General features: G+C 45.8%; 1 protein-coding gene across 1 annotated transcript in view; it reads right to left on the minus strand.

The window, feature by feature from the left end:
* Window positions 1-15,049, minus strand: part of NIBAN2 (niban apoptosis regulator 2) — a 65,566-nt gene that overhangs the window by 6,615 nt on the left and 43,902 nt on the right. Inside the window, exons 6-12 of the mRNA XM_073639887.1 lie at window positions 14,676-14,840; window positions 12,847-12,962; window positions 12,613-12,717; window positions 7,179-7,341; window positions 6,734-6,921; window positions 6,125-6,280; window positions 3,650-3,766 (exon numbers count right to left, since the gene is read on the minus strand). Of these exons, the coding sequence (XP_073495988.1) occupies window positions 3,650-3,766; window positions 6,125-6,280; window positions 6,734-6,921; window positions 7,179-7,341; window positions 12,613-12,717; window positions 12,847-12,962; window positions 14,676-14,840 (1,010 nt within the window). The remainder of the gene's footprint in view (window positions 1-3,649; window positions 3,767-6,124; window positions 6,281-6,733; window positions 6,922-7,178; window positions 7,342-12,612; window positions 12,718-12,846; window positions 12,963-14,675; window positions 14,841-15,049) is intronic.

The raw sequence follows: 15,049 nt of genomic DNA on the forward strand, positions 1-15,049 counted from the left end.
GACGTATACGGCAGAGTCTCAGTGTATCCTATGTGACGTATACGGCAGAGTCTCAGTGTATCCTATGTGACGTATACGGCAGAGTCTCAGTGTATCCTATGTGACGTATACGGCAGAGTCTCAGTGTATCCTATGTGACGTATACGGCAGAGTCTCAGTGTATCCTATGTGACGTATACGGCAGAGTCTCAGTGTATCCTATGTGACGTATACGGCAGAGTCTCAGTGTATCCTATGTGACGTATACGGCAGAGTCTCAGTGTATCCTATGTGACGTATACGGCAGAGTCTCAGTGTATCCTATGTGACGTATACGGCAGAGTCTCAGTGTATCCTATGTGACGTATACGGCAGAGTCTCAGTGTATCCTATGTGACGTATACGGCAGAGTCTCAGTGTATCCTATGTGACGTATACGGCAGAGTCTCAGTGTATCCTATGTGACGTATACGGCAGAGTCTCAGTGTATCCTATGTGACGTATACGGCAGAGTCTCAGTGTATCCTATGTGACGTATACGGCAGAGTCTCAGTGTATCCTATGTGACGTATACGGCAGAGTCTCAGTGTATCCTATGTGACGTATACGGCAGAGTCTCAGTGTATCCTATGTGACGTATACGGCAGAGTCTCAGTGTATCCTATGTGACGTATACGGCAGAGTCTCAGTGTATCCTATGTGACGTATACGGCAGGGTCTCAGTGTATCCTATGTGACGTATACGGCAGAGTCTCAGTGTATCCTATGTGACGTATACGGCAGAGTCTCAGTGTATCCTATGTGACGTATACGGCAGAGTCTCAGGGTATCTTATGTGACGTATACGGCAGAGTCTCAGGGTATCCTATGTGATGTAAATGGCAGAGTCTCAGGGTATCCTATGTGACGTACAGTACAAACCAAAAGTTTGGACACACCTTCTCATTTAAAGATTTTTCTGTATTTTCTTGACTATGAAAATTGTACATTCACACTGAAGGCATCAAAACTATGAATTAACACTTGTGGAATTATATACTTAACAAAAAAGTGTGAAACAACTGACAATATGTCTTATATTCTAGATTCTTCAAAGTAGCCACCTTTTGCTTTGATGACTGCTTTGCATACTCTTGGCATTCTCTTGATGAGCTTCAAGAGGTAGTCACCGGAAATGGTCTTCCAACAATCTTGAAGGAGTTCCCAGAGATGCTTAGCACTTGTTGGCCCTTTTGCCTTCACTCTGCGGTCCAGCTCACCCCAAACCATCTCGATTGGGTTCAGGTCTGGTGACTGTGGAGGCCAGGTCATCTGGTGTAGCACCCCATCACTCTCCTTCTTGGTCAAATAGCCCTTACACAGCCTGGAGGTGTGTTTGGGGTGATTGTCCTGTTGAAAAATAAATGATGGTCCAACTAAACGCAAACCGGATGGAATAGCATTCCGCTGCAAGATGCTGTGGTAGCCATGCTGGTTCAGTATGCCTTCAATTTTGAAGAAATCCCCAACAGTGTCACCAACAAAGCACCCCCACACCATCACACCTCCTCCTCCATGCTTCACGATGGGAACCAGGCATATAGAGTCCATCCGTTCACCTTTTCTTCGTCGCACAAAGACACGGTGGTTGGAACCAAAGATCTCATATTTGGAGTCATCAGACCAAAGCACAGATTTCCACTGGTCTAATGTCCATTCCTTGTGTTCTTTAGCCCAAACAAGTCTCTTCTGCTTGTTGCCTGTCCTTAGCAGTGGTTTCCTAGCAGCTATTTTACCATGAAGGCCTGCTGCACAAAGTCTCCTCTTAACAGTTGTTGTACAGATGTGTCTGCTGCTAGAACTCTGTGTGGCATTGACCTGGTCTCTAATCTGAGCTGCTGTTAACCTGCGACTTCTGAGGCTGGTGACTCGGATAAACTTATCCTCAGAAGCAGAGGTGACTCTTGGTCTTCCTTTCCTCATGTGAGCCAGATTCTTTGTAGCGCTTGATGTTTTTTTGCAACTGCACTTGGGGACACTTTCAAAGTTTGCCCAATTTTTCGCACTGACTGACCTTCATTTCTTAAAGTAATGATGGCCACTCGTTTTTCTTTACTTAGCTGCTTTTTTCTTGCCATAATACAAATTCTAACAGTCTATTCAGTAGGACTATCAGCTGTGTATCCACCTGACTTCTGCACAACACAACTGATGGTCCCAACCCCATTTATAAGGCAAGAAATCCCACTTATTAAACCTGACAGGGCACACCTGTGAAGTGAAAACCATTTCCGGTGACTACCTCTTGAAGCTCATCAAGAGAATGCCAAGAATGTGCAAAGCAGTCATCAAAGCAAAAGGTGGCTACTTTGAAGAACCTAGAATATAAGACATATTTTCAGTTGTTTCACACTTTTTTGTTAAGTATATAATTCCACATGTGGTAATTCATAGTTTTGATGCCTTCAGTGTGAATGTACAATTTTCATAGTCATGAAAATACAGAAAAATCTTTAAATGAGAAGGGGTGTCCAAACTTTTGGTCTGTACTGTATATCGCAGAGTCTCAATGTATCCTCTGATGTAAATGGCAGTCTCTCCAGCTATCTCAAAGCTTTTTTTAAAAGTTATTTAATTTTTTTTTCTTTTTGTTTTTTAGTGGCAGATTTGGAGGGATGTATAGATGTAACTGAGGAGGGATGAAATAAATTAAACAGAGAGAAAGCATTATACATGCAAAAACATTTTCAAACCTATGACTAAAAACCCCAGAGTGCACACAGTGCCTTTATTACAGCAATCATCAGCATGCCTGCTGATAGACGCCTACACATCTTGCATGTCACTCAGAAAATGTCAAACTTTCCCTCCACTGTAATTATTCTATCCGGGGTGACATAAGGTACCTGACGATCACAGGTAAGTTCATAGAATTTAAGGGATTTTCTATTAATAGGTTTTTATCCGCAGATACTTGCTGTCCGGGCCTTTATCAACAGGCTGCAAAGGTGACGAGTACAGCGCACGTGACCACTGCTCCCCATCACAGGACTCTGTGTTAATTCTGATATAGTCAGCAAAAGACCGCCAATGACAGTGATTGACTGCATCGGTCATTGTGTGCTCAGTCATGATGCCAACAAACACCAGCGGCAGAGGGCGAGTAAAGCTGATTATTATTATTTATGACCCAGAACAAGCATATAGGGATAGGAGACTTAGTACAGATAAAACCTAACTCTTACATTTATGCATTAAGAATGTTAGCAGAAATTTGTAGACTTAAAAGGGGTTGTACCAAGTTTGGAAGTAATTCCCTATCCAGAGGGTAAAGGATAACTTCAATTTCTGGGGGTCTGATCAATGCTAAGAACCAGGGGTGTGAATGGAGCGATGATCGATCATGCGCTCTCTGATCCATTCTTTCCTAATGGGAGAGCAGAAGACCAGCCGGAATCAGCGCTCCGCTATCTCGGGTGGTCCCATAGAGAATGAATGGAGGGGCAGTGCGCATTTTTGGATCGGCATGGGTACCTGCAATCCTAATGAGAATAGATAACTTCCAAACTTGGAACAACCCCTTTTAAATATTCAGTGAAAGCGGACAGGCAGTATGGAGTCTGTGATCGCCGCTCTCCTGAGGGTCGTCACATATACACCCCACTAGAATAGCCGGAAGGTATACTCTTACCTTAAGGACTCGTTCCAGTATGCGCTGGATGTCTCTGCACAGGTTCTCCGTTCCTTCAGACTTGCCCAGCTCCTGATGGATCAGCTGCTCAAAGGTGAAAACTGCATTGTCTGTTTGCTACAAAGAAAAGATACTGCGTTATTATCCGTCATCCTCCACCACAGACTGTCAGAGAATACATTGGAATTGGCTGCAGCATTTCTGAGGCTGGGAACAGACGTTAGGGAGAGGGCTCTACCAGATTTATGCTGCATCAGAGGATCGCCGTCACGCCACACGTTGGATATGGTACGTGTAACATCAGAAAACCCGAGACAGTTGGTAAAACCAAACACATTTGTGCCTTTTGTCTGCAACTATTGTAGAGCTATTTGAAAAAAATAAAAATAGATTGCAGACAACACAAGTCCCCGTTGCAAGCAACTTACACCAGAGACAAGGATGGCAAAGTCTTTGCAGCCAAAAAGTTTGGATATTTTTTCGCAATGACGATCACTACATGGGGTGTCACGATGAGACGCTGCGATCTTCGTACAGATCAGACCTAACTTTATCCTATCAGCGTAAAGGGTGTACTAAGCAAATGGAGGCCGTGTGTGGTGCAGGAATCCACTGCTCCATGCAGACACATTAGAAATGATCTCGGTGTAGAAAGACTAACAAGGGTTCACCAAATGACACACCATCACAAAAGACCACTAGATGGAGCCACTGTTTCACTGTGATTGTAAAATACAGCATTGCCTTTTAAACCCCATCTCCCTCCACCACTGCCCCAAAAGGGATTTTCCAAAATATAGAAAAAAATTTGCTAACTGCATGGAATGCTCGATAATAAAATAAAAAAAATATACAAAATAAACAAACATTACTCACAGGTTCAACCCCCCCCCATCGCTCCTCCGGTGGTTCCCCGCAGCAATCACATGCCATCTACTCCAGCACCTCTGCTGAGACCGGTGATTTGGCTGCAGAAGTGTGCGGCACAAGAGCAGCGATCGCCATGTGATCACTGCAGGGAAGCACCAAAGCTGCTGCGCGTTGGTTTACATGAGTTATTTTATTTTTTAAAGCGTTCCCTGTAGTTAGGAGTTTTCTTTTTTTTTTTTTTATATCATGGAGAACCCATTTAAAAACTGCAACTCCAGTACATTTTTTTTTTTTTTTTTTATTAATCAGATTTTAAAAAGAAATATATCAGAAAAATTACCTATTCTTTATATTCAGTTTTTTGTTTCATGTACAGTATATGTTAAATTTGCTATTTTTGTCTTTTTTTTTTTTTTTTTCAAAATCACAATCTATAGTAAAAGAAATAATTACTGAATGAATAATCTTGCCATTTTCCCACTACTGGGGCTATTTTAGACTCTTACTTCCTGTCCTTTCAGGAAGAGTTTTCAGCAGTTTCTTTATCAGCAGAGACAGGATTACAGTGACAGGTTACACCTCTATGCACAGCTGATTGGATCCACCAATCACAATAGGCGATGTCACAGCTGTAAGTTGGGAGGAAGAAGATCGGTGCGCTCCTGAAGATGAAGATACGACCCCTTTTAATGGGAAGAGGTTTTTTCTTTTGCAATTTTTTTTTTTTGGTTTACTTCACATTTTTCTTGCAGTTTTGGCCATGCAATTGCTTCATCACTAAAGACAATAGACTGCAGTACTTTAGTATTGCAATATATTATGGCTGTATCTGCCACTGAAACCCCCAAGCACCCTGCTATCCCGATGGGTTGACAGAGAGCCCTTCTTCTGTCTTAACCCTTAGATGCTAAGGTCATTATTAACCGCGGCATCTAAGGGTTTATACGTCCAAGATCGGAGCTAGTAACTGCTACTATCCAACCCATTATAACAGACCCTGCACCATTCACAGTAATATCTACAGTGCTTCATGCCAAGACCCAGCTACCAGCACCAGAAATGTACAGCCCAGGGTGGGAAACATAAGACCTACCAGATGTAACACCACCAGCTCAGCTTATTAGTTCTGTTACCACTGTGTGCAGAGTTTTTGCCTTGTGACTCTGTGGCTTTGATGATGCATACAACTGAACATTTTATACTCTTATTATCTACTCTAGATGGTTGATAATCGCTGTGTACATGAATGCAGTCACTTGACGTCACCATCACTACAGACCATACAGTCCCCACACATCTTATAGATGTGTCGTAAGCCCAGAAGCTGTAGTCAAACAAGTGCTTAAATCATTATTGTGTGCATTATTATGCATTGAAATGCAGCCTGATATTAGGAGGTACCAAGACCACCTTACACACAGCCATTTGTGGCTTGTAACCCTGCAGGCTCACTCTACCCAACCCCGCAGGCTCACTCTACCCAACCCCGCAGGCTCACTCTACCCAACCCCGCAGGCTCACTCTACCCAACCCCGCAGGCTCACTCTACCCAACCCCGCAGGCTCACTCTACCCAACCCTGCAGGCCCTGTATGTGTTTACTCACCTCTCGCATGAGAATTTGTGCCCTTTGCTTGAAAACAGACGGACTTCCGACATCAAACCTCTGCTGCAGGCCTTCTAGGTTCAGGTGATCCATCTTCTCATAACACTGCTGCATTTTAACAGGATGATAACCCAGCTGGGATATTTTCTCCATATGCTGGTGGAAATTACACAAAAGACATTTTAATTATTTTTTTTCCCCATAAATCAATAGTAAACATGAAAATAAGAAACTTAGCTTTTTGCTCCTCCAGGACTGATCTTTCACTCTCAAAATTCTCAGTTCATGGGTAAAATTTGTCTTCAGTGAATACAGACTTTCCCATTACTGAGCAAGGAGATGACATTTGGTGCTCATAAAGTTCTATGGAGAACTTACAGTAGAATGTTGGTGTCGGCCTCTAGTTCCTCCGTAGAATTTTAGGAGCACCGACTGTCATTTCTTATTTCTGTAATGGGAATGTCTGTCTTTACAAAATACAGATTTTACCCATGAATGGAGAATGAAAAATCAGTCCAGAATTCTCTGATAAGATATATTATAAAGTTTCGTGACGGCTAGTCTTTAACGATAACGCCACTGTGTGTGCCCCAGCCTTTCTCCCCTTACCTCACCCAGCTTGTCCCGTCCTCCCTCATTCACCAGGTTCTTGTTCATTTCTGTGGCCTCAGTAAAGACCAGTTCTCGTACTTCAGAAAAGCCCTGACTTGTTGGCACCATCAGAGCCTCCAGAATAGATGGGATGTGGGACTGGACATGGTTTCTCACACACAGCTCCGCTTTGGGCAGCACCGCCGCTGTTAGAGAAAACATCTGATTCAGGATCAAGCATGAATAAAGTAATCATTTATTTATGGGTCACGTATAGTAAGTGATTTCCTCATTAACAGGGCTTTCTTGTAGGCCCCCACCAGCCATTGTAGTCCATTGTCTTTAATGCCCAACAAAATTTAATTCTTAACACTAAGGTCACACGGTGAAAATATAAACAGTAATTGAAGATTTAAGAGAAATAAATCTATGATGCATCTAAATGAATCGGCTCCTCCTGTACCTCGAATCTTGTTGGACACGTGCTCCTTGCAGGCAATGATCTGGTCCATGTCAGTTCGGATCTGACTCTCCATCTGTGCTCTCCTGTCACCACATCGCTTTTCCAGTCCCTCATAAAACGCACGTGCCTGCTCGTGGACCATCCGGTACACCGTATCAGAAATCTGTACAATAAAAAAAAAAGAATAAAAATTGTTTAAGGCGCATATCTATCTTATTACAGCCCAGCCCAAAGCTTTCTACAGACGTCTTTTCATAATCTAGCAGGTTTAGCAAGCGGACGAGGGTGGAGCGCAGCCAGACAAATGTGGAGCCTGCTTATCTCAGGGGAAACAATAAAGATTGTATAGAAAAATACAATAGAGATTTCCCTGCAAGAAACTAACCAGACCGACATCACCCATAGTAGTGACCCAAAGCCCACACACTACATGGCTGGCAGCTATCTAGCCAGACTGTCCCTGCTGAGCACTTGTGTTTTCTCTTCAAGAGGACCGCTGCCAGGCATCTCTCGTGAACGAAAAGATCGACAGTCCGAAATTGCCACCCATACATACTGACCATTAGCTGAACCCATCAATATCAGTGGGTTCAGCAGACATTAGTCTGATGTCTATGGGGGGTTTATGACAAACCAAGTAACTATTTCCAGGCAGCCGGCCAGACGACCGCCCAGCCGGCAGCCGGCCAGACGACCGCCCAGCCGGCAGCCGGCCAGACGACCGCCCAGCCGGCAGCCGGCCAGACGACCGCCCAGCCGGCAGCCGGCCAGACGACCGCCCAGCCGGCCAGACGACCGCCCAGCCGGCAGCCGGCCAGACGACCGCCCAGCCGGCAGCCGGCCAGACGACCGCCCAGCCGGCAGCCGGCCAGACGACCGCCCAGGTATGAGGTATCTGCATTTTTCTGGTATTTTTTGCAGCAGCCAATTTGCAAAATGACACAAATTTACTAAGATGTTAACGGAAGTTAAAATTTCTTAATAAACTGATGTTAAAAATCTCTCCGTCAATGACTGAATAGGGTGGCAGAAAGGACACTTAATTCTTACTTTGTGAAATAAGTGTACAAGAAGTCAATATGGCCGCACTTCCTATTTAAGAAGGAAAAAAACAGAACAATGGCAATATTGGTAACGTCTGATACAATAAATGGCCCGTATACATTTCCTGTCCATGATCAATTCTCTATTATGTATGGCCCATGTAAAGTTCCATGTATGAATGGGATTTGGCGATCGGTGTCCTCAGGCTCTTCTTGCCCGATCTACAATACACATTGTATCTGGCGCAGGGCTCTTGTGTCAGTCAAGTGTTTTCTCTGCCCTTATCTCGCTGAGCACTTGGGTTACAGATAATAACTGGCAAATACTTCAGCTTCACACCGGCGCTATCAGAGGGAAGGGAGCAGTCTCAGGAAATAAGTGACGGCCTCAAACGGCTGAGTAATAAATGGCAGATGCTACATTATGTGCACTAAAATCAGATGTTAATATGCAGATTTTATATGATGCTGCTCCTCCATATGTCAGTAATGTCAGCAGCTCATCTAACGCCCCAAAAGACACATTAGCCGGGGCTTCAATGCAGAAATCTCCCAGCATGCATTGTGCAAAGATTTAAAGGGGTTGTCTGGATGTGCGTCTGCACATACTTCAGGGACGCATGCAAGTGTCCTACTCTAATGAGCAAGATGGGCGCACGATACCTGCCGATGCAGCCCGAGTCCCGGCGGGTTTGTGCAGAAGCAGCGTCACCATCGCTGCCACTCACCTTCCCATGGGAAGTAATCAGATGTAGAAAGTAAAACTAACTACTACTCCCTCATAGGAGCTCGGCTGATCTGCTACGAAAGTGTGACAACTAACTTCTGGACTGTTTCTGACAACAACCAGCAAAATTGTAATTGCAGGCTGTAATTCAGAATCCATAAAATATACATAATGGAATTTCGGGCTTGGTTTCATCTGTGTTGTGGCTTTGGTTTACAACAGAAGCCGCAACAGCAGATCTTTTACATTATAGACCCCAGCGGTACCAACAGTCCCCACTTAGAATGGGGTCCATCATTTTGACATGGGGAAAAAAATATAGCAGCAAAAGGGCCTGTAAAACAGATGTGAACTGAGCCCTAACTCTATATATAGACTAGTGTTTAACGGTGGACATACCTTTCAGGACTGACAGGGGAAGTTATATTTTAGGAATAGTGACCTTTCCTGAAATGTGAAATGACAAGTTGCACTCCCCCATCTTACAGAAATTCATCTGCAGTTTCCTCCAATTGACTTTCACAGGAGAAATCTATTGTACGCTGAAAAATAGCACAAAAGGCCAAATACCCTGTGTGAGCGGCTCCTGGAGAGCCAGAAGATAGTGCATACAGTATTGTGTCCCCCTAGTCACCTTAGACTGAGTTCAGACACATGTATTTTCAGTCTGGGTGCTCTTTATATACACATGACAGACTGCTTGCGGGCTAACGAAAATCAACGGCACCAATTCAGACTGCTCGCGGACTAGTGAAGGTCAACGGCACCGGTCAGACTGCTCACAGACTAGTGAAGGTCAACGGCACCGGTCAGACTGCTCACAGACTAGTGAAGGTCAACGGCACCGGTCAGACTGCTCACAGACTAGTGAAGGTCAACGGCACCGGTCAGACTGCTCACAGACTAGTGAAGGTCAACGGCACCGGTCAGACTGCTCACAGACTAGTGAAGGTCAACGGCACCGGTCAGACTGCTCACAGACTAGTGAAGGTCAACGGCACCGGTCAGACTGCTCACAGACTAGTGAAGGTCAACGGCACCGGTCAGACTGCTCACAGACTAGTGAAGGTCAACGGCACCGGTCAGACTGCTCACAGACTAGTGAAGGTCAACGGCACCGGTCAGACTGCTCACAGACTAGTGAAGGTCAACGGCACCGGTCAGACTGCTCACAGACTAGTGAAGGTCAACGGCACCGGTCAGACTGCTCACAGACTAGTGAAGGTCAACGGCACCGGTCAGACTGCTCACAGACTAGTGAAGGTCAACGGCACCGGTCAGACTGCTCACAGACTAGTGAAGGTCAACGGCACCGGTCAGACTGCTCACAGACTAGTGAAGGTCAACGGCACCGGTCAGACTGCTCACAGACTAGTGAAGGTCAACGGCACCGGTCAGACTGCTCACAGACTAGTGAAGGTCAACGGCACCGGTCAGACTGCTCACAGACTAGTGAAGGTCAACGGCACCGGTCAGACTGCTCACAGACTAGTGAAGGTCAACGGCACCGGTCAGACTGCTCACAGACTAGTGAAGGTCAACGGCACCGGTCAGACTGCTCACAGACTAGTGAAGGTCAACGGCACCGGTCAGACTGCTCACAGACTAGTGAAGGTCAACGGCACCGGTCAGACTGCTCACAGACTAGTGAAGGTCAACGGCACCGGTCAGACTGCTCACAGACTAGTGAAGGTCAACGGCACCGGTCAGACTGCTCACAGACTAGTGAAGGTCAACGGCACCGGTCAGACTGCTCACAGACTAGTGAAGGTCAACGGCACCGGTCAGACTGCTCACAGACTAGTGAAGGTCAACGGCACCGGTCAGACTGCTCACAGACTAGTGAAGGTCAACGGCACCGGTCAGACTGCTCACAGACTAGTGAAGGTCAACGGCACCGGTCAGACTGCTCACAGACTAGTGAAGGTCAACGGCACCGGTCAGACTGCTCACAGACTAGTGAAGGTCAACGGCACCGGTCAGACTGCTCACAGACTAGTGAAGGTCAACGGCACCGGTCAGACTGCTCACAGACTAGTGAAGGTCAACGGCACCGGTCAGACTGCTCACAGACTAGTGAAGGTCAACGGCACCGGTCAGACTGCTCACAGACTAGTGAAGGTCAACGGCACCGGTCAGACTGCTCACAGACTAGTGAAGGTCAACGGCACCGGTCAGACTGCTCACAGACTAGTGAAGGTCAACGGCACCGGTCAGACTGCTCACAGACTAGTGAAGGTCAACGGCACCGGTCAGACTGCTCACAGACTAGTGAAGGTCAACGGCACCGGTCAGACTGCTCACAGACTAGTGAAGGTCAACGGCACCGGTCAGACTGCTCACAGACTAGTGAAGGTCAACGGCACCGGTCAGACTGCTCACAGACTAGTGAAGGTCAACGGCACCGGTCAGACTGCTCACAGACTAGTGAAGGTCAACGGCACCGGTCAGACTGCTCACAGACTAGTGAAGGTCAACGGCACCGGTCAGACTGCTCACAGACTAGTGAAGGTCAACGGCACCGGTCAGACTGCTCACAGACTAGTGAAGGTCAACGGCACCGGTCAGACTGCTCACAGACTAGTGAAGGTCAACGGCACCGGTCAGACTGCTCACAGACTAGTGAAGGTCAACGGCACCGGTCAGACTGCTCACAGACTAGTGAAGGTCAACGGCACCGGTCAGACTGCTCACAGACTAGTGAAGGTCAACGGCACCGGTCAGACTGCTCACAGACTAGTGAAGGTCAACGGCACCGGTCAGACTGCTCACAGACTAGTGAAGGTCAACGGCACCGGTCAGACTGCTCACAGACTAGTGAAGGTCAACGGCACCGGTCAGACTGCTCACAGACTAGTGAAGGTCAACGGCACCGGTCAGACTGCTCACAGACTAGTGAAGGTCAACGGCACCGGTCAGACTGCTCACAGACTAGTGAAGGTCAACGCCATCTTTAAGACTGCCCGCGAACTAACAGAAGTTACAGTAAGCGTAAAAAAATATATAGCATGCACTAGTCAAGTCATAGTTGAGGAAGACTCTTACATTTAGCTCAACAGGTGCATAAAAAAGAAAAATGGAGACCACAAGGACACAGAGCATTGTGGACATGACAGAACAGATGTTATCCATATGGGGTTGGTGTCACAAGTAATTCTTTCAGGATGCAAAACAGACAATTTTTAATCTGCTCATCAGAACTCAGACTTCGATAAGTTCTGACCAAACACTTGTTCAGCTGACGGCAATCTCTCCTGACCCCGCTCCTACATATGCACGCTCAGTTCTGCCGAGCATACATGTGGTTTCAATGAGGAGAGCAAAGGAAGACATCTCTAGCGTCAGCTTGTCTCCTGCAGGAACAAGAAGACCAGGTGTGGAAATTCAAGAGCCCCCTATACATGAGATGGTCTGTTACTCCCAACCCTTCCCCCTAATGTTGTGTTTCATGGCATTGCAATACATCGCTATAGAACAGACACGATATTACATGACTGCTAGGAAACTAGAAGTGATCCTACAAAATACAAGACCGGGAAGATGAGAAATACTGTTCGAGCCACATGTACGGTGCTCGTGTAGGGGAGGGCGGCTACAAGCTTCGGTTTCATAACTCCAATAATTATTTTATCCATTATATTTAGAGGTCATGATTGTGACTCACCAACCACCAGGTCCTCTGCCGTTCTTGGGGTTTACCCCTTAATCTGGGGCCAATGATGTTTTTCAAATCAGGAATAAGATCCTCCATCACCAGATTGCAGAGGACCTGCACAATAAAGACAGACATATGATGGGAATATAAACAGTATCCTGAAACTATAACAATAGAACAGAGTCGGATTTTGTATAGAACAATACATTTTATTGGTCCGATGGCCGTAGATACGTATCGTACCTGTACTTGGTTGCCGCACAACATGTCCCAGGTGCCATACTGATCGCGTGCTTGTCTGTACAGCCTGACCGAGTCTGTAAAAGCTGCCGATTCCACGCGAGCGTCTTCAGGGATTCCTGAACGGTAGAGAGAGAAATCTACTATTAATCTTCACCTACTGTCGTTTCCAACCATATTGTGTTCTGGGTGTTAAGATTAGGTGGTTGACAGTGTTAAAAACTAAGGGTAGACATGATTATTAACAGTACAGTTTAATTGGACACTGTAGTTTTCTTTACTTTTACTTTGAGAACTTCAGGTTTGGATAAAATTAGGACCTCAGCCATCTTTCTACAACTTAAATCAGTCAGCAGGTTTCTTCTATGTAATCTGACAGTAGCATGGTGTAGGGGCGGAGACCCTGATTCCAGCAATGTATCACTTTGTTTACTGGGTGCAGCAGTTGTGATACAATCCCTGTTTTCTCTACTGCAGATCTAGCAGAGCTCTGAATGCTGAGCTATGTATAACCCCACCCACACCACTGATTAGCAGCTTTCTACATTGACAGCAAGCTGCCAATCAGTGGTGGGGGGCCTGGTTGGACCAGGAGGCATGAGACACCTAGTCCTGTAGTGATAATCTCCTGCTAATAAAACACTGATTGTATTGAAACAAAAACACATAGTCTAGTCAGTGACATCACTGGAATCATGGTCTCTGCCCCCTACATCATGATGTTCCCAGCTTACATAGCAAAAACCTGCTGATAGATTCCCTTTAAAAGGTGGTTGTCCACCCCTTATTAAATGCTAAATTCCCTATATAAAATTAAAAAAAAAAAACACTTACTTGTCACCTGGACCAGCACTTCCAGCATTGTTGCATCACGTGAGCGCTACAGATAATCAGCAGCGGCCCTCACACTTCAGATTGAACTGTGAAAGTTGCAGCTGATCAGCGGTCACTGATGGGCTGCAGTGCTCTTGTCACAATGTTGCGACTGCCAGGAGACACTGCCCCGATATCGCTGGAACGGCGCCGGTCCAGGAAGTAGGTTTTTCTTTTCCATTTTTATAGAGCACTTTAGCATTTAAGAAGGATTTGGCAAGTAGTGGACAACCACACGTACAGATATTTTACATGGGACTGCTACCAATTGCTGATCTACAGGTAATGTGACGCGCCATGTGGCTATAACCTGTGTTTAATGAAGCCCATTGGCACACAGACTTGTGAAAGTGCAGAATTATTGTTGTGGAATGAGAGGAAATCAGCAATGGACGTCCCAGACATTGAATAGACTTTTCAGACAGCTGGATTGTGAAAGGATAAATGCATGCATAGCCGTAGCCCAAAAAAAGTTTGACATTTGCATGAAACAAAAAGACCGAAAACTACGGCATTCTCTGCTCGCTGTGTATCCGCACTACAGCGCACGGCTCTCTACCTCCCCTGCAGACAGGGATTTGTATTTACAGGTGTGCACTATAGAGGTGTAATTGTGTGCATCAAAGTGTACAGCGGAGTGCACGAGTGCGGAGGACGCGGCAGAACAAGCGGGAGACGAAAGAATAGGAAAAAAAAGTCTACTGAGATAACAAGGCACAGTCCATGGAGTGGCTATGTAGTAAGGAGAAAAGAATTGGGATGAGTTCAGGACCTGAAATTTTCCACCAGTAAAATGCTGGGCTTCATCCAGTCTAACCAGTACGAGCTCAACCACAGGCGTGCTAATTTCTGACGACACTATAGTCAATGTTAGACTTATTACAATAATGTAACGTGTCCCCTGTAACATTTTCCGTGCCTCCTTACCTATTACAGTTTATTGCAGGCTCCATACTTACCATTATTGCAATGACGTACACAGTCCTGAAAAACGGCGCTCCATCGCTGTTGCTCACGCTCGGTCATAAAACAGAAGAAGTAATGACGGCAGTACGGGTGCCACAAGATTACGGGGAACTGTGTTGCACATCTCATCTGTGCACTGCCTGCCTTTGCTTTTCCACCTGCACATGACATGAGCATCAAATTATATTCATTCCTTGTGGTTTTACAATATCATACAAACAGCAAAGAAGCATAAACTTGAATGCTGTGTAATACACCAACTATCCAGTCATCTCATTGCTACCTGAATTTGCCATGTTTCAGGACCCCACTTATGAACGGGCTCTTCAAAATTAGGATAAAAAAAGCCGCCGTCACACATTTCAAG

This window comes from Phyllobates terribilis, unplaced genomic scaffold, assembly GCF_046119375.1.
Source record: "Phyllobates terribilis strain yellow unplaced genomic scaffold, ASM4611937v1 Scaffold_7__3_contigs__length_470593459, whole genome shotgun sequence".
In the NCBI taxonomy this organism is placed as follows: domain Eukaryota; kingdom Metazoa; phylum Chordata; class Amphibia; order Anura; family Dendrobatidae; genus Phyllobates; species Phyllobates terribilis.